The sequence below is a fragment of the Microcaecilia unicolor genome, chromosome 3, assembly GCF_901765095.1.
Source record: "Microcaecilia unicolor chromosome 3, aMicUni1.1, whole genome shotgun sequence".
Classification (NCBI taxonomy): Eukaryota; Metazoa; Chordata; class Amphibia; order Gymnophiona; family Siphonopidae; genus Microcaecilia; species Microcaecilia unicolor.
In genome coordinates this window covers 310,800,080-310,819,854 of record NC_044033.1, presented here as the reverse complement: position 1 = coordinate 310,819,854, position 19,775 = coordinate 310,800,080, and the positions used below count along the sequence as shown (strand labels likewise).

At 44.6% G+C, this 19,775-nt stretch overlaps 1 protein-coding gene across 2 annotated transcripts in view; it reads left to right on the top strand.

Moving 5' to 3' along the window:
• Positions 1-19,775, top strand: part of NCKAP1L (NCK associated protein 1 like) — a 338,352-nt gene that overhangs the window by 298,898 nt on the left and 19,679 nt on the right. For both annotated transcript variants that reach the window (XM_030198309.1, XM_030198310.1), the window contains exons 28-29: positions 2,151-2,267; positions 4,542-4,651. In XM_030198309.1, coding sequence (XP_030054169.1) covers positions 2,151-2,267; positions 4,542-4,651 — 227 coding nt within the window. The remainder of the gene's footprint in view (positions 1-2,150; positions 2,268-4,541; positions 4,652-19,775) is intronic.

Below are 19,775 nucleotides of genomic sequence, written 5' to 3'. Positions count from 1 at the left end.
AATAAATTTAGTGAGAGGGGCAGTTTGGGGTGGTGGAGAGGTAGGAATCATTTAAGGAGAGTGGGTGCAGTTTAGGGGTGGTAGTGCAATTGCAGATGCTTAAGGTTTGGGGGAGTAGTGTGGTAGTTTTGAAGGTTTGGTGCAGTTGGGGGGTATTTTAGGAAGTGGGAGCAGTTTGGATTGGAGGTAGTTATGGGGAGGAGTTTAAGTAGGCAGGGCTGGTAGGGGTGGCCAGCCGGGTTTTACTTCCATTGCTTTCCATTGAAAGCAATGGAAGTAAAACCCGGCTGGCTCAATTATTTCCATTGAAAGCAATTGCTTTCCACTGAAAGCAATGGAAGTAAAACCCAGCTGGCTCAATCCGTCCTCCTTTTTCTGGAGCCATATGGTAACCCTAGTGATAGTGTATAGTTTAAATGTAGGGACAATTTTAGGGAGTAATTTTGGGGGATGAAGCATTTGCTAGGAGTATTTTAGGGGTGGTGGGACAGTTGCAGGAGTAGTTTTTGGTGGTGTGAGAGAGTTACAGAGGAGTAATGTTTGGGAGGTGGGGGGCTAATTAGAGGTGACTAGTTTTGGTGAGTAAGGCAGTTTTGGATGCTGTAGAAGCTGGAACTGCTTGTTCCACAGAAATGTATTGGCCCATTTTAGGTGGGCTTTTTTTTTCTCTAGAAACCCCAGGCCAGTCTGGTCCATTTTTGAACTTAATTTGACTTTTCACAGGTCCCCCCCCCCCCCCCCCATACCAAGTTTCATCCCATTTCTTTCAATTTTCAGAGTTATTTTGCCCCCAGACAGACAGACATTTCTTGATCCCTTTTGTATAATTCTTACCAACTTCTTTTGGGTTGGAAAAAATAATAAACTGCAGAATCCATCTTTAACATTAACTTTGGTTTTGGCCAACTGCAATCTAGATTGTGCCCCAAAATCACTGTCCCTGTAGAGGACTTGCTGCAGCCTGGAATGAAGACTGCCCTGTGACTGGTGGCAGCAGCTGTGCTGTGATTTCACATCTGTGATGCAGTGACTTCACAAAATTGTCAAGTTTGCAACACTACAAATCATTCGCCAGAAAGAGAATACAGATAACCAGTGCAGAAGGTTCCATACACTGCAGCACTTAAACCAGCGTTGTCACCCCAGTTCAAATGAGCAAACTGATCCAGTCCTAATTTTGCCACACAGTGCATACGTGGATTTGTTGCTCTGATTTTCATAGGGAGAGTACATAACTGCAAACTTACCCAGTTCCAGTAAGGGTATTTTAGGCTAGGCCTAGTTTTGAACTTACATTCCGATAGACTGTGGTATTTGTAATCCCTGATCTACCCTATAGTGTTTCAGGATAGGAACTCGCCTGAAATGATCCTTCAGGAACTGGAAAAGTAGGCAGCCACAAAATTAGTGGAAAAGTCAGAATTCCAATGTGATGCATGCAAGAAGACAAACCCAGGACTGAATCAGCCTGTTCAGTTGACCTGGGGTGAGATGGCAAGGCTAATTTTAAGTGCAATCATGCCTGTCGGACTCTAGCCCTGTTACATAAGAGAAAGAGAGCAGAGCCAACATTGGTCGGTGGGTAATACCAGAAGACTCTGGGTATTGCAGAGACAAATTCTGTCTTGTCAGGGAGGAGTTGAGCCAGTCCCTGCTTTACCATATTCCATCTACAGACTAGTAGTTTACTGCTGTTCTAGAGAAATTGGACGTGCAAGCCTGTAGGAGAGTAAAACCAGGACTGACAGCCTCTCCCTGCTGACATGGAGCAATATGGTGACCTTATCCAAATCAGCCACCATGTTGTCAGCTTTGTTGTTCGAATGGTGGTATGTCAAATCTCAACAATTAAACATCTATGCAACACTCCCAGTGACTTTGAAAAGATGAGTTCATTCTGCATTCACCTCTCTAAATCAAAGCATTGCTTTCAAAAAGCACGTGTATGTGAGTTAAATAACAGAAAATAAAGATCTCAAGGAGATTAAAAAAAACAAAAACCCAATGCAGCCTCATCCATCAAAGCATTTAGCTGGCTGTCAGCTCTGGAGATACCCTTCCACTTCCACTGCAGAAAACAATTGGCTGCAAGAACAAAGCTCATTACAGAAATCTTTCAGCGGTTGTAATTGTTTCTCCGTTTCTTGTAGACAGCACCTCCCCTGAGGAAGAGTACAAGATAGCTTCCTTGCTACTAGTCTTCCTAGCTGTGTCTCTTCCCACACTGGCGGCTGATCCTCTGTCTTTCTACAGCATTGAGAGTGATGGTAAGGGATGGCAGTGACCCCCTCAACATACCTCCAGCCCCACGTGTCTCCAGCCTGATTGTGGCTAGTCTAATGAATGAGTATGGAAAAGCTTCCGAACCGGTCTTCAGTTCTCATCATTGTAATAAAAATAATTGTAGGGAATTTAGGGGCAATTTGATGAATGACAGCATTGGGAAATGAATTCACAGGACAGATACAGCATAAACAGCAGCAGGGCAAGCTTCCTTCACACACACCACAAACAGGTACAGCACAAAAGGCAGCAATGCAGGCTTCCCTCAGATACACACACACTGCTCCACCACAAAACAAGTACAGCACAGACAGCATCAATGCAAGCTTTCCTCACACAGACACACACACACTCAGACATTGCCCCACCGTAGAACAGATATAGCATAGGCAGTGACGTGTCAGTTCCCCCCCACACACACATACACTGCCCCACCATAGAATAGATACAGCACAGGCAGCAACACACATACATACACTGTCCCACCACAGAACAGGTACAGCACAGGCAGAAGTAGTGCAAGCTTCTCTCACACAGACACCCACACACTGTCCAACCATAAAACAAGTACAGTACAGGCAGCAGCAGTGCCAGCTCCCCACCCTCCCCCAACACACGCACAGTGTCCCACCACAGAACAGGTACAGCACAGGCGGCAATAGTGCAAGCTTCCCTCATACCCATACACACACACTGTCCCATAACCAAACAAGTATAGTACAGGCAGCAGCAGTACAAGCTTCCCTCACACACACACATTATCCCATCACAAAACAAGTACAGACCAGGCAGCAAAGTGCCAGCTTCCCTCTCTCTTACACGCACACACCCACCTCAAAACAGGTACAATACAGGCAGCAACAGTACAAGCTTCCTTCACACAGACACACAGATACACACACGCACACTGTCCCAACACAAAACACGTATAGTACAGGCAGCAGCAGTACAAGCTTCCTTCACACACACATTCCTTCCCTCCACCCACCCACCCATCCACAAAAGAGGTGCAGCACAGGCAACAGCATGCAGGCTTTCCTTAGCCACTGCCCCACCACAGAATACAGTATGGGCAGTAGCCTGCTCCAAAAGTTGGCCTTTGATTTTTTTTCCCCATAATAAGGGGTTATTTTTACAATGATGATGTAGTTTGCAGGCCCACTAGTACAAGCTAACTTTCAGAGGGAAGCACCCCACCTCTCCAACCTGGTTCCTTTATAAAACTGACCATTAGGACACAGTGGATACTTCTTACTAGGGAACTTATGCAATTGCTTTCAAGCAAATATAAATGTGCATGAGTTAAATGAAAGCCTTGCTTATACTTTGCCTCCCCTGATCTCATCCACCTCTTTTTTTTAGCCATGGGTAAAAGCAATCTTTGCTTGCAGTGAGGAGAAGAAGGCAGTTTTCAGAGTCCCCTTTCTATTTATGAAATGTTGTTTTGTCCATGAAAATACTTTGGAAATTGCTTTTTTCATTTTGCTTAAAATGTTTTCTTTTAATGTTTTGGGAGTTACATGGATAAGCCCTGTGTTGTCAACTTCCCACCCCTCTGAATGGATGACTTTTGGCCATGTATGTCAATATACGGACAAAACTTATGTGAGCTGGATTAGAGTCATTCTTGTGTGGGGCAAAAAGTTGTACAGATAGCAGCAGTATTCTGCTGCTTTCCAGATAACTTGCCTGTATAAACTTCACATATTCAGTGGCCTGACTTAGATATTTAGAGAAGATATCTATATAAGTGAAAATATAGGAATAATGTTTCTGTATGAAATGTGTTCTTGTGGCTGCTGTCCTGCTGAATATTGTCCTTTTATTTTAGTGGGCAGCAGGAGAGGCAGAAGTGAGACAAGCTGAGCAGTCAGCTGCCTGTGTTAGGAGGGTGAACATCTCTTTTTGCTTTAAAACAAGAATGACCTTTTTGCTCTTTCTGGCTAAAAAGAACCACCTCCATTTGTTGTAATAGTTCATTGAATTTGCATATTTTAGTAACCCCGAAAACTAGATAATTTTGGAGCTTTGTGAAATTTGCAAGCAAGGGCCATCGGGCCAGCTCAATGTATGCGAGTGAGGCTTTGTTGTGCCCCAAAAATGACCTTCAGGCTAGTATCTGAAGCCTCACCACCACCACCACCATCAAATTTGGGACGGGCCAGGCTATAAAGGGCCAAGAGAGAGAGAATGAGATAGAGCAGCTTTAATTAAAAAATCCAAACAAAAGCCTCAGCTATATTTTATTCTTTCTACAGGCTACAGCAACAACATCCAGTGCCTGGCAAAAGCCATCATTAATGTGTTAGCAGCGCTGTTCACCATCTTCAACAAGAACATCGAGGTCCATCTAAAGGAGTTCCTTCTGGTTAGCAGAAATTTCCTAAGAATTATTATTGAGAATAGTGATGATGATGAGTAATATTATTCCAACAACCTGCCAGAGTGTTTTTACAAGTCAGTAAATCAGAAAAGCACATACATGGAGTGGAAAGCCTACCGGCACATTTCAGGTGCTGCAGTCCATGAAACTGTGCAGAAGGGGGAGAAAGGAGCAGTGTTGTCATTGCCTAATAGTAGATGATGATGATGATGACGGCAGAAAAAGACCTGCACGGTCCATCCAGTCTGCCCAACAAGATAACTCATATGTGCTACTTTTTGTGTATACCCTACTTAGATTTGTACCTGTGCTCTTCAGGGCACAGACCGTATAAGTCTGCCCAGCACTATCCCTGCCTCCCACCACTGGCTCTGACACAGACCGTATAAGTCTGCCCAGCACTATCCCCGCCTCCCAACCACCAGCCCCGCCTCCCACCACCGGCTCTGGCACAGACCGTATAAGTCTGCCTAGCACTATCCCTGCCTCCCAACCACCAGTCCCGCTTCCCACCACCGGCTCTGGCACAGACCGTATAAGTCTGCCCAGCACAATCCCCACCGCCCAACCACCAGCCCCGGCACAGACCGTATAAGTCTGCCCAGCACTAGTCCCGCCTCCCAGCACAGACCGTATAAGTCTGCCCAGCACTAGCCCCGCCTCCCAACCACCAGCTCTGCCACCCATTCTAGGCTAAGCTCCTGAGGATCCCTTCCTTCTGCACAGGATTCCTTTATGTTTATCCCACGCATGTTTGAATTCCGTTACCGTTTTCCTCTCCACCACCTCCCGTGGGAGGCCATTCCAAGCATCCACCACTCTCTCCGTGAAAAAATACTTCCTGACATTTTTCCTGAGTCTGCCCCCTTCAATCTCATATCATGCCCTCTAGTTCTACCACCTTCCCATCTCCAGAAAAGGTTCGTTTGTGGATTAATACCTTTCAGATATTTGAACGTCTGTATCATATCACCCCTGTTTCTCCTTTCCTCCTTTCCTCCACATCCAAAACATGCCTACACCAGCGCAAGCCACTTTTTGGCACGCCTTAGTAAAAGGGCTCCTGAGGCACAGAGAGATAAACCAGACGATATTCAAAGGTATTTAACCAGCCAGGAACAACTGGTTAAATAGCACTTAGCAGCATGAGATAGCCGGTTACCTCCACTGAATGCTAGCGCATAGCAGCTGACCAGCTATATCTATATCGTGTGATATAACCAGCTAGCTGCAAATATTCAGCGGTTCACCAGCTAAGTTTAGTGGCCAAATTGGACCACATAAATAGCAGTCCTATCTTTGGCCGCTATAAACTTAACCGGCCAATGCTGAATATTAACTTGGCCGGTTAAGTTTAAGCCGGCCAAAAAAACCCCAAACAAACGAATATTCAGTGCAAGTCACTGGAAGCAGCCTGACATGGAATATTCAGGCTCAGCGCCAATTGTGGCACTTAGCTGGCCTGCCTCCCGCAGGCTGAACATCGGCTTCTACAAGGTCACACAGAGCATCAGGACAGCTGGAGTTAGAATGCGAGCACAGGTGGATAAAGAGAGCAAAAGAGTGTTTTGTGCATGGAAATGAGCTCTTGGAAGATTGCCCACTCTGTATGGGCATTATTTGATTTTTATTTTATTTCTTTGGATTTAGCTCATGCCTTTTTCAGTTGTAGCTCAAGATGAGTTACCTTCAGGTACAGTAGGTTAAGGTAGTTCCACAATGCATGTACTCTTGCCTTCTTGTACCAGAGACTTACTATAGGGCAGATTAGGGACCAGGACTGAGACAACGCATGTACTTTTGTATTTTCAAAACTACTTGCATTATTTTTGTAAGAAAATGTAACCACAAAAAAGCGGGTGGAAGTATCTGTCAGCATGTTTTCCATAGACAATTTTCAAAACAAAAGTATGCGCATATTTTGACTTTGAAAATTGATGCAAAGTTCATGGATAAAATGAACTTCGTAGCTAAGCAGGCAGTATGAAAATTGCCCCTCAAAGTGTTTTAACCACTCAGAGTCTGTGACAGAGCTGGGATTAAAACAGGGTGATAAGGTAGCTCACCCAAGATCACAAAGAATCAGCCGCTAAGGCCTTCTGATTCATATTTTATTTATTTGTTTATTTTTTTGTTACATTTGTATCCCACATTTTCCCACCCATTTGTAGGCTCAATGTGGCTTACATAGTACCGGAGAGGGTGTTTGCAGACTCCGGTGTGAACAAATACAAAGTGATGTTGTGGTAAGATAAAGTTCATGTGGTGACATGCCAGGAATATCAATATATAAAATTCCTACTAATTACTAAATATGCATTGAATTGAAAAATTATTCCAGATTGCTACTATTAAGAAATCTTTGAAATAAAATGTTTTCATTTTTTTTTCAAAAATTCATATAATCTGTTATAAAGGAACTCATTTTTAAAACAGTAAAACATCCATAAAATGGCACAAAGAGGCAGATGGACGTTAGTGTTGTAAAAACATCCAAATCACTATTTTTAAAACTCATTTTTAAGATGTTTTTTCTGCAGTTTTCTCTAAATCTCAAGGGGGCATGCTGGGACGTGTTTTGGGTTGGACTACAGCAGGCTTACGATTTGGATGCTTTTCTGTGAAGTACAACACTGAAAATGTCCAGGGCAAAAAACAGGATATTTTTGGCTAGACCTGTTTCAATAACAACCAGGGGAGTAGCCGGACCTCGAGGTGGGAGAGGGCCAGAGCCCAAGGTGGGGGGGGGGGGCACATTTTAGAAAAAAGGAGCATGCCAGACATGAGGGGAAGAGAGAGCAGGGCAGGCAATGTGGTGGCGCCGGAGACCAGCGCTGGACGAAAGCTTCAGCTGACGGGGGTTGGGGACCCCCGTCTGCCAAACCAAGGGCCCAGTGCAAATTTGGGGGGGGGCCCAGGCCCTCTGGCCCCATGTAGCTATGCCGCTGATAACAACTAACCCCCCCCCCCCACACTGTTTACTAAGCAGCACTAGTGGCTGCCATGCACTAATGCCGACACAGCCCATCCACTTGGAATGGGCTGTCGGCATTGCTGCTTGGCTTAGTAAACAGGGAGGCAATTGCCAATAGGTCCCCAAACTGACCAGATGACCACTGGAGGAATAAAGGCATGACCCCCCCCTTTAATCCCCCAGTGGTCACTGACCTCCTTCCCACCCCCCTAAGAGGTGAAAGCGATAGTTACATACCAAGCTCTATGACAACTGCAGATATAATAGCAGTGGTGTGCTGGAGCCGGCTCACAAGAGCCGGTTGTTAAATTTTGCAAGATCTTGCGAGCCGGTTGTTCTCCAGGATGAACAGGCTCCAGTGAACGAGATAAGCATGGCAGGAGGGCGCCACCACAGGCCATGCTTACCTCCCCTTCTGCTCCCATCCATGTCCAGCGAGTCTCCGTTGCTCCCATCCTCCCCTCCTGCTCCCATCCATCTTTTTTTATTACCTCCGTTGAAGCGCCACGTTATTTAAAGCCCTGCTGCCCATCTCTAGCCTTCCCTGTTTGCTTCGTGATGAGTTCGTTCCCTTAGTCCCGCCTTCTGACGTAATTCTGATGTCATTTCCTTTTTCCGCAAAGGCGGGACTGAGGGAATAAACTCATCACGAAGCAAACAGGGAAGGCTAGAGACGAGCAGCAGGGCTTTAAATAACGCGGCACTTCAACGGAGGTAATAAAAAATGTTGGATGGGAGGGGAGGATGGGGGCGACGGAGAATCACTGGACATGGATGGGAGCGGGAGGGGAGGATGGGGGCAATGGAGAATCGTTGGACATGGATGGGAGCGGGAGGGGAGGGCAGGGGAGGGAGGAGATTCACTGGGTGTGGATGGGTAGAGGGGGGCAGGGGAGAGAAGAGAATTGCTGGGCATGGATGGGTAGAGGGGGGCAGGGGAGAGAAAAGAATTGCTGGGCATGGATGGGTAGAGGGGGCAGGGGAGAGAAGAGAATTGCCGGGCATGAATGGATAGAGGGGGGAAGCGGAGAGAAGAGAATTGCTGGGCATGGATGGGTAGAGGGGGGCAGGGGAGAGAAGAGAATTGCTGGGCATGGATGGATAGAGGGGGGCAGGGGAGAGAAGAGAATTGCTGGGCATGGAGGGCAGGGGAGAGAAGAGAATTGCTGGGCATGAATGGATAGAGGGGGCAGGGGAGAGAAGAGAATTGCTGGGCATGGATGGGTAGAGGGGGGCAGGGGAGAAAAGAGAATTGCTGGGTATGGATGGATAGAGGGGGGCAGGGGAGAGAGGAGAGTTTCAGGACATGAATGGCAGGGGAGGGCAAGAGAAAATCTGGACATGGATGGAGGGGAGGGAAGGGAAGGGAGAGAGAAGAAATGCTGGACATTGAGGGAAGATAGAGGAAGGAGATTAGATGAGGGGAAAGGAAGTGAGGAGAGAAACTGCACATGGATGGAGAAAATAGGCAGAAGCTGGATCCACTGTACAGTCAAGTCTGCGGAGGACCAGAAATGAAGAAGAAAGGAGCAAAGAAAAGAAATAAATGGAAAGGAAGCCCTGGAAACGGAGTCAAGGGAACAGATAGAGAGCGGCAGAACCAGATACTGGGCCAGCATGATCAGAGAAACAAAGTCACCAGACAACAAAGGTAGAAAAAAAATAATTTTATTTTCATTATAGTGTTTGGAATATGTCCACTTTGAGAATCAGGTGCTGAACATTAAAAGTTTATATTTATTTACTTACTTATGGCATTTTATCTCATATTAAACATGAATTAGATTGCAACCTGGGATCATTAAATTTTTTTTCCTGGAGAGAGTAATGCATTGCCCCCCCCCCCCCCCGGCTGTAGCCAGCTCTGCAATTTGGGGGGGGCACAGAGGTGGACGGGGGGGGGGGGCGCAGAGGTGTATGGGGGGGGGTGCAGTGGTGGACGGGGGGCGCCGAGGTTGACCGGGGAGAGAGCCTGTTGTTAAAAATTTACCAGCACACACCACGGTATAATGGCCATTCCTCTCAGAGCAGCAGGTAGGTCCCTAGAGTAGCCTAGTGGTCAGGGTAGTGGACTGTAGAGAAGAGGACCCCGGCCCATATCCTATTTTAACTGGTACTCTTGTGGTGGAAAGTGTGAGCACCACAAAACCCACAAAATACCTAGTGAACCCACTTATACAGTGGTGGAAATAAGTATTTGATCCCTTGCTGATTTTGTAAGTTTGCCCACTGACAAAGACATGAGCAGCCCATAATTGAAGGGTAGGTTATTGGTAACAGTGAGAGATAGCACATCACAAATTAAATCCGGAAAATCACATTGTGGAAAGTATATGAATTTATTTGCATTCTGCAGAGGGAAATAAGTATTTAATCCCTCTGGCAAACAAGACCTAATACTTGGTGGCAAAACCCTTGTTGGCAAGCACAGCGGTCAGACGTCTTCTGTAGTTGATGATGAGGTTTGCACACATGTCAGGAGGAATTTTGGTCCACTCCTCTTTGCAGATCATCTCTAATCATTAAGAGTTCTGGGCTGTCGCTTGGCAACTCGCAGCTTCAGCTCCCTCCATAAGTTTTCAATGGGATTAAGGTCTGGTGACTGGCTAGGCCACTCCATGACCCTAATGTGCTTCTTCCTGAGCCACTCCTTTGTTGCCTTGGCTGTATGTTTTGGGTCACTGTCGTGCTGGAAGACCCAGCCACGACCCATTTTTAAGGCCCTGGCGGAGGGAAGGAGGTTGTCACTCAGAATTGTACGGTACATGGCCCCATCCATTCTCCCATTGATGCGGTGAAGTAGTCCTGTGCCCTTAGCAGAGAAACACCCCCAAAACATAACATTTCCACCTCCATGCTTGACAGTGGGGACGGTGTTCTTTGGGTCATAGGCAGCATTTCTCTTCCTCCAAACACGGCGAGTTGAGTTCATGCCAAAGAGCTCAATTTTTGTCTCATCTGACCACAGCACCTTCTCCCAATCACTCTCGGCATCATCCAGGTGTTCACTGGCAAACTTCAGACGGGCCGTCACATGTGCCTTCCGGAGCAGGGGGACCTTGCGGGCACTGCAGGATTGCAATCCGTTATGTCGTAATGTGTTACCAATGGTTTTCGTGGTGACAGTGGTCCCAGCTGCCTTGAGATCATTGACAAGTTCCCCCCTTGTAGTTGTAGGCTGATTTCTAACCTTCCTCATGATCAAGGATACCCCACGAGGTGAGATTTTGCGTGGAGCCCCAGATCTTTGTCGATTGACAGTCATTTTGTACTTCTTCCATTTTCTTACTATGGCACCAACAGTTGTCTCCTTCTCGCCCAGCGTCTTACTGATGGTTTTGTAGCCCATTCCAGCCTTGTGCAGGTGTATGATCTTGTCCCTGACATCCTTAGACAGCTCCTTGCTCTTGGCCATTTTGTAGAGGTTAGAGTCTGACTGATTCACTGAGTCTGTGGACAGGTGTCTTTCATACAGGTGACCATTGCCGACAGCTGTCTGTCATGCAGGTAACGAGTTGATTTGGAGCATCTACCTGGTCTGTAGGGGCCAGATCTCTTACTGGTTGGTGGGGGATCAAATACTTATTTCCCTCTGCAGAATGCAAATAAATTCATATACTTTCCACAATGTGATTTTCCGGATTTAATTTGTGATGTGCTATCTCTCACTGTTACCAATAACCTACCCTTCAATTATGGGCTGCTCATGTCTTTGTCAGTGGGCAAACTTACAAAATCAGCAAGGGATCAAATACTTATTTCCACCACTGTAGGTGACAACTGTAGGCATAAGTGCTATTGTAGTGGTGTAAAGTTGGGTACAGTACATTTTTTCTAGTCCTGGAGGGCTCACTATACTTTATAAGGGGGTTATGATGTGATGTGTACCTGGGACCTTTTATGTGATGTCCACTGCAGCGCCCCCTAGGGTGCCCCAATGCTCTGCTGGGATGTCTGTGTGGCCAGTCTAATATGACTGCTGGTCCCCTGACATCTCAATTGCTTGTTTTTGTGTGTTTTAACCTTGGATGTTTTTTGTTTGAAAAGGGCCTTAAAGAAAGATGCACTGAGCACAAAAACATCTAAAATAGGGTGATTTTCAAACCAAAAAGATAGATGGTTTTTCTGGTTCGAAAATGACTATGTTTGGCACTAGATTTTTGGACATTGTCCAAAATGGGATTTGGCCATCATATCTTAAATGCCCCTCCACATGTAAGTTATCCAGAAGATTATTTTAGAGTTTCATCATCTAGTAAGGGAGAGAGACTATTCAAACAGTTTTCCATATCTTACTTCTTTCGGATTTGGGAAGTGAAATTTCATAGAAATGCATAAATCTCTCTCATTCTGGCCTAATAATGCTGATAGTAAACCATATAATAAGGCAACTGTCCGTATAGGACCAAATTCTATAAATGGTACCAAAAGATTGTTGCCAAAAAAAATAGCACTTAGTGCTATTCTATAAACGAAGGGGGTCTTTTACTGAAGCTTATCTTCAGCAGGACCTATTTTATTCCTATGGGCCCTGGTGCAGATAACTCGCGTTAAGCTTTAGTAAAAGACTCCCTGAAGTTAGGAGCCGATTATAGAATAGCGCTTAGCACCAGGATCCGCAACTATCCTTAGGTGTGAACATTTACACCAAGTGAACCCTGATGTAAATCCTTGCACCTAAATTATTTATTTATTTATTTATTTATTTATTTATTTATTATCTCATTTATACCCCATATTTTCCCAACTGTGTCAGGTACATCACACACATGAAACCTACATAAGAAATAAAGGAGAGGATGGGGAAGAAACGAAAGGAACAGGGAAATCAGGGGAGAGAAGGGAAGGGTGGATGTGTCCAAAATTGTCATTATATTGTTATGAATCAAGTAGTGGAGACACATGTTGAGTCCTTGGGGTAAGCTTTTCCAAATAACAAAGTCTTTAGAGATTTTCTGAAATTTAGATGGTTGTGAATGGTTTTTATAGCTTTTGGCAAGGAATTCCATAATTTTGAGCTGATGAAGGAGAAGGATGAAGCATATGTGGATTTATACTTAAGCCTGTTGCAGGTTGGATGATGAAGGTTAAGGTATGAACGGGATAATCTTAATGCATTCCTCAGTGGCAGGCTGATTCGGTCAATCATGTAGTCAAGGACTTCACCATAGAGAATTTTGTGTACTAGGGAGCAGATTTTAAATGTGATGCAATCCTTGACAGGAAGCCAATGCAATTTCTCTCAGAGCGGTTTAGCACTTTCAAATTTGGTTTTACCATAAATTAATCTTGCCGCTATGTTTTGGGCGGTCTGCAGTTTCTTAATAAGTTGCTCTTTACAACCTGTGTATACTCCGTTAGAATAATCCAAATGACATAAAACGATTGACTGTATTAGGTGACGAACTACCTCTCTCGGGAAAAAGGTTTTAACCGTTTTAGCTTCCACAGTGAGAAGAACATCTTCTTTGCAGTGGAGTTTATTTGGCTTTCAAGTTAAAGGTTGCGATCAAGTGTTACTCCCAATATTTTTAGGCTCTCCAAGATGGGAAGGTTAAGGGTGGAGGTGTTTAAGGTTGAAGGTCTGTACTTGTTGTGTTGTGATGATAGGATAAGGCAGTGCGTTTTTTCAGTATTCAGTTTTAGTTTGAAAATTAGGCGCGGATGCCCCTTATCCTATAACATGCATAAATTGCGGGAACGACTCTGATCCGCTCATGACTCTCCCATGTCTGTGCCCCCTTTTTGGAGCCATGCGTAAAATTTACGTGTGGATCTGGATGCGTAAATCTGCGTACGTAAATTTAAAGTGATGCTAATTTGCACCACTAATTGATTAGGGCCCTATTATTGGCGTGAATTGGCTTGTTCTTCAATTAAATTGGGCGTGTGTGCAATTTTTAGTGCCATTTATAGAATTTGGGGGATGATTTAAAAATCATCATAAACAGTTTAAACATCATTCATTCCTTAATAGAGAGCTAATGTATTTTATATAATAGTAAAGTAACTCTCTCATATCTTGTTACAGAACACAGTAATTGTGCGGTGGTTTTCTATACTATCTGCTATCTTCTGACCAGAGATCCGAACATCCATTATAAATAATATTGGAATAGTCCAGTTGTGTCATCAATAATGTTTGGACTAGTATCCTAAATTGATCAAATTTAAACAGATATTTGATCCTTTTAATTTTCCTCAGTATCATAAATACTTTCTTTACTACACTGTTTGCATGAGGAATTAAAGATAACATTGGTTAACAAGTATATCAAGAATCTTCAAGAATGATTCTAGTTGGAAATCTATACTATTTAACTTGATGGTATTATAAGGAATGCTGACTGCAGGAGATCTTAGCCATTTTGATACAGAAAGTGAAAGTGCCTTGGTGCTTTGTAGCTTTTACTACATGAGACGTGGGGTAAGGAATAATATATTGTAGAGGAATATATTCGAGTTATTCCCCAAGTTTTCCACGTCATCGCTGTGACCCCTGACGCAGGTGCTAGTCACCGAAACACGGCCCGTGTCGGGTCTTTTTGTCAAGGCTCATTCATTAAAGAACTGTGTTCCATTTTTAAAGGCCCGTGGTGCTGTTTTTTTTTGTTTGGACTTTAGTTTGTACTTTGTTCCCTCTCTTTTGTTACATGCAGGAGATCTTAGCCATAAAAACGTACCCCCCAATATTCACTCAGTGGTGGGCAGCACTTTGACTGCCAGCATTAAACCCGGATATCCATTTCCAGCGACTACCATTGAATATCCGGATTTTTTTTGGCTGCTAAACACTTAGGGGTCCTTTTACTAAGCTGCGGTAAAAAGTGGCCTGCGGTAGTGTAAGCACATCTTTTGGGCGCGTGCTGCACCAGTTGTTACCACGTCTGGGGAAAAGGGGCTTTTTTTCAATGGGCTGGGAAAAGGGCCTGGGGTAAAATTGAACCCATCGCATGCCTATTTATGGCCTGAGCCCTTAACGCCACCCATTGATTTTGCAGTAAGGGCTCACGTGCTACACGCACGATGACCAGTCGGCGCATGCCAACTGCCGATTAATCCCGGAAACACCGCACGCAGTAGGAAATAAAAAATTAATTTGTCCAGGAGTTATGGGCGTGCGCCAAATCTGACATTATTGCCAATGTTGTGCACTGGCCTGGCGGTGGTCTCATTTTGACTCATGTTGAACGCGCGTAGAGCCTACTCTGTAAAAGAGCCCCATAACCGGTTAAGCCAATATTCAGTGGTTGACCAGTTATGTTATAGCAGTTAAAGACAGGACCACTATTTATGCAGTTAAATTTAAATGCTAATCTTATCCAGTCTGGTGCTAAATATCCTCACCTAACCGGATAAATCATGTGACATAGCTGGTTTAGTGGTAGGTGCTAATTGCGAATATCTATTGAGAGAAAACCGATTATCTCCCTCTGAATATTCAAGGTTAGCAGCAAAACCACTATTTAATTGGGCAGCAGCCGTTTCTGACTGGTTAGATAGTGCTGAATATCTGGGGATTTGTTTTTTCCTTATCCAAGGTATGAAGCTATCCAATTTTCAGCTTTATATAAAACATATATAATGCGTACACAAACCATGCCTACCTTCTGTGTGCTATATGTATGAGCATGCTATACCACTATCAGGCTTATTTTCGAAAGAGAAGGGCGCCCATCTTCCGACACAAATCGGGAGATGGGCGTCCTTCTCCTAAGGTCGCCCAAATCGGCATAATCGAAAGCCGATTTTGGGCGCCCTCAACTGCTTTCCGTCGCAGGGACAACCAAACTTCACGGGGCGTGTCGACACAGTAGCGAAGGCAGGACTGGGGCGTGATTAAGAGATGGGCATCTTTGGCCGATAATGGAAAAAAGAAGGGCATACCTGACGAACACTTGGCCAACTTGGTCGTTTTTTTCTTGCGACCAAGCCTCAAAAAGGTGCCTGAACTGACCAGATGACCACCGGAGGGAATCAGGGGTGACCTCCCGTTACTCCCCCAATGGTCACCAACCCCCTCCCACCTCTATGCCAGCCTCAAATGTCATACCCAGCTCCATCACAGCAGTATGCAGGTCCCTGGAACAGTTTTAGTGGGTGCAGTGCACTTCAGCCAGGCGGACTCAGGCCCATCCCCCCCTACCTGTTACACTTGTGGTGGTAAATGTGAGCCCTCCAAAACCCACCCAAAACCCACTGTACCCACATGTAGGTGCCCCCCTTCACCCCTTAGGGCTATGGTAGTGGTCTACAGTTGTGGGGAGTGGGTTTTTTGAGGGGGGTTGGGGGGCTCAGCACACAAGGTAAGGGAGCTATGCATCTGGGAGCAATTTGTGAAGTCCACTGCAGTGCCCCCTACGGTGCCCAGTTGGTGTCCTGGCATGTCAGGGGGACCAGTGCACTACAAATTCTGGCTCCTTCCACGACCAAAGGGCTTGGATTTGGTCGTTTTTGAGATGGGCGTCCTCAGTTTCCATTATGGCCGAAAACCAGGGATGACCATCTCTAAGGTCGACCATCTCAACATTTAGGTCGACCATCTCTAAGGTCAACCTAAATGTTGAGATGTGGGCGTCCCCAACCATATTATCGAAACGAAAGATGGACACCCATCTTGTTTCGATAATACGGGTTTCCCCGCCCCTTCGCAGGGCTGTCCTGCGAGGACGTCCTCATGAAAACTTGGGTGGCCCATTCAATTATGCCCCTCCACATTGTTACTAAGATGCACTATTTGCAAAATTAGTGCATTTGTTTTTAAGGCCTTTTATGTTTAGGATTTTTGCAGGTTTCATGTGCTAATAATGTCTGCAGAAACCTAAAAAGAAAAGCTAATTAGAACAAATGCATTAATTTTGCAATTAGTGTGCTTTAGAAAAATAAACTGGTTTAGTGTTACAGATGGGAAGAGATAGAGACCTACAATAAGGAGACAAATGGGTAATATAGACTTAATTACCCTTAATGTAAAAGGTCTAAACTCCCCCGTGAAACGCCAACTCATGTTTAAGGAGGCGTTGCGACTGGGGGCAGATATAGTCTTCGCCCAGGAAACGCACTTGTTAACTTCCCATGAAAAGCTATGTAGGCATGGGCACTATAAAGAAATATATTTTGCATCTAATCACATAGAGAAAAAAAGGGGTCCTGATAGCATTGACACAGAAATATCCTTGGCAGGTTAAGAGAGTGGTGAGAGATAAGAGAGGCCGCTATCTTCTGATGTTATTACACTTGGGAACTGAGGTATACACTTTAATGAATATATACGCCCCCAATGTGCAGCAAGGATCTTTTTACACAGAAATATCTGAAATAATAGCAACACAAGTAGAAGGAGAATTATTGCTGGGAGGGGACTTTAACTTAACCCCACACCCATTGATAGATAACTCAACAAAAGGAATCCGATACGCTCGGGCAGATCGCGCTAGACTACATAAGTTTATTTCCAAATGGCAGCTGATAGATGTATGGAGGCATCATAACCCAACTACTCGTAGCTATACTTATTACTCGGCTGTCCATACGTCATACTCTAGGATAGATCTCTGGCTGGGAGGGCACGCTCTCTTAACAGAAAGTGCAACAGATTCAGATCCAGAACAGAACTTGGTCCGATCATGCTCCACTTACATTACAAATATCATGTGCCGCAGGAAGGACATCCCCGCCCTTGTGGCACATGGATGATAGTATATTAGCGGATCCAAACATTATAAACAATTGGAAAATGACATTAAAAACTATATCATGGAGAATGATACGGGGGAGGTGTGGGAAGAGATAGTATGGGAAGGGATGAAGGCAGTCATACGAGGACAAACTATATCATTGCAAGCATATCGAAACAGACAGAAGCGAGCTAAAACGCAACAACTGCATACAGAGCTGGAAGCCATACAGAGAGCGTTAGTTAATGGAACACCACCACCTAGTGTAACGGCACGCTGCCATCAAGTGCAAATGGAACTGAGGGAGCTTCAATTAGCAGAAATAGCAGAGGCCCTTCAAAAAACACAACAACAACATTTTGAATTCGGTAATAAAGTATCCCCTCTATTAGCATATAAACTAAAAAAGCATAGGATGAAAAATTATATACATGCAATCGAAGAGAGTGCAGGGCAAAGAACAACCTCAACAAATTGGATTGGCCACTGTCGGTGACAGGATGCTGGGCTAGATGGACCTTTGGTCTTTCCCAGTATGGCACTACTTATGTACTTATGTACTTATGTACTTAAAGGGCATTAGCTTGACCTTCCTGGAATTTTATAAGCAATTGTATAGGGACGAGGTCAATCCGGGGACCCAGACAATACAAGAATATTTAGAAAACATAGCATTGCCCCAGCTTACTACACATCAAAATACCAAACTTTCGGTACCAATAGAGCTAGAGGAGGTGCAATGGGCAATCGCTAATCTACCCAATGGAAAAGCACCAGGACCCAATGGGTTTACGAATAGATTTTATAAGCATTTTGGACATCTCTTGGCCCCCCTACTAACGCGAGTTTTAAATGCCGTAGAACAACAGGCAGAACTACCGCAGTCGTGGAGACTAGCATACATCACACTAATCTTAAAACCAGGGAAAAATCCCACTCAATGTGGATCGTATTGCCCAATCTCGTTATTAGATACAGATTACAAAATATTTACGAAGATCCTGGCTAAGCGCTTACAATATCTCATGCAGCTTGTTCAGGAGGATCAAACGGGATTTATAGAGGGCAGACAAACATTTGACAACATCAGAAGAGCTATCCACTTCATACAGGAAGCTAATAACAAACAACAACCAACGGTGGTCCTATCACTGGATGCGGAGAAAGCATTTGATAGGGTCCACTGGCCCTATATGTTTGCAGTACTGAATAGGATGGGCATAACAGGACACTTTATAACCTGGTTACAACGCCTGTATAGCCAACCACTATCGACTCTGCTTATAAATGGGGAACACTCCGAGAACTTTCTGTTGGGAAGGGGGACGCGTCAAGGATGTGCCCTCTCTCCCTTGTTATTTGCTGTTACACTAGAGCCATTAGCTCAGGTAATAAGGTCCAGCAATAGTATACAAAAGATGCATAAATTAATGCTATTTGCAGACGATATCCTTTTGACGATGACGGATCCATTGAAATCCTTAGAGAGGGGTTACACAAAGTTTGCAACAATTTGGAAGGATAGCAGGGTTCTAAATAAATATGAACAAGTCAGAAATAATGGGATTGAACTTATCCAGTGAAACAGTCAATGTCATAAAACGACAGCACCCATTCAGATGGACAACACACACACTACGTTACTTAGGAGTTAATTTAACATCCAACCTGCAAGATTTATTCGAGGCAAACTTTCCCTCCAAAGTACGAGAGTTGTTTCAAGAATTAGACCGGTGGGAAGGAATGGAATTATCATGGACAGGAAGGATACAAACTATAAAAATGATGTTATTGCCCAAGCTATTATACCTCTTCATGGCACTACCATTGCCAATCCCTAATAAGTTTTTCCGACAAGTAAAACTAAAACGTTTCGCATTTATATGGAAACACAAGCCTCTTAGAGTCAGAGCCGAAATGTTATATCAAACAAAAAAGAAGGGGGGAATGGGGGTACCAGATTTTTATCGATACTATCAAGCAACGCAGCTGAGGATATTAGTAGCCTGGGTTAATGATGATATAAAACCGTGGCTCCAGATAGAAAAACAATGGATAGGAATGTACCAACCAGCCTTGCTGTTGTGGCAACCCAAAAAGTGGGTTCGAGCAATGGCAACACTCCTCCCAGTGGCGGTTCGCACACCCCTCATGACATGGAACACAGTGCGTCAGCAATTCTGCCCCAATAGAACATACTTTCGCAAGATGCATTTAAGAGGGGCACCTGGCTTTACATGGGAAGAGGGAGATAAAGTTTATAAACAATGGGAACAGAGAGGGCTGAAAAGGTTGGGGCAAATTTGGGAAGAGGGGACATTACGACCATATGATGAGGTTATGGAGGAATATGATCTCCAGCCACAACACTTATTCTACTACATACGAATTAGGGATTATATACTTTGAAAAGCAAAAGTAGAGTTACAAATCGAGGAATCAGCACTGGAATGGGCGA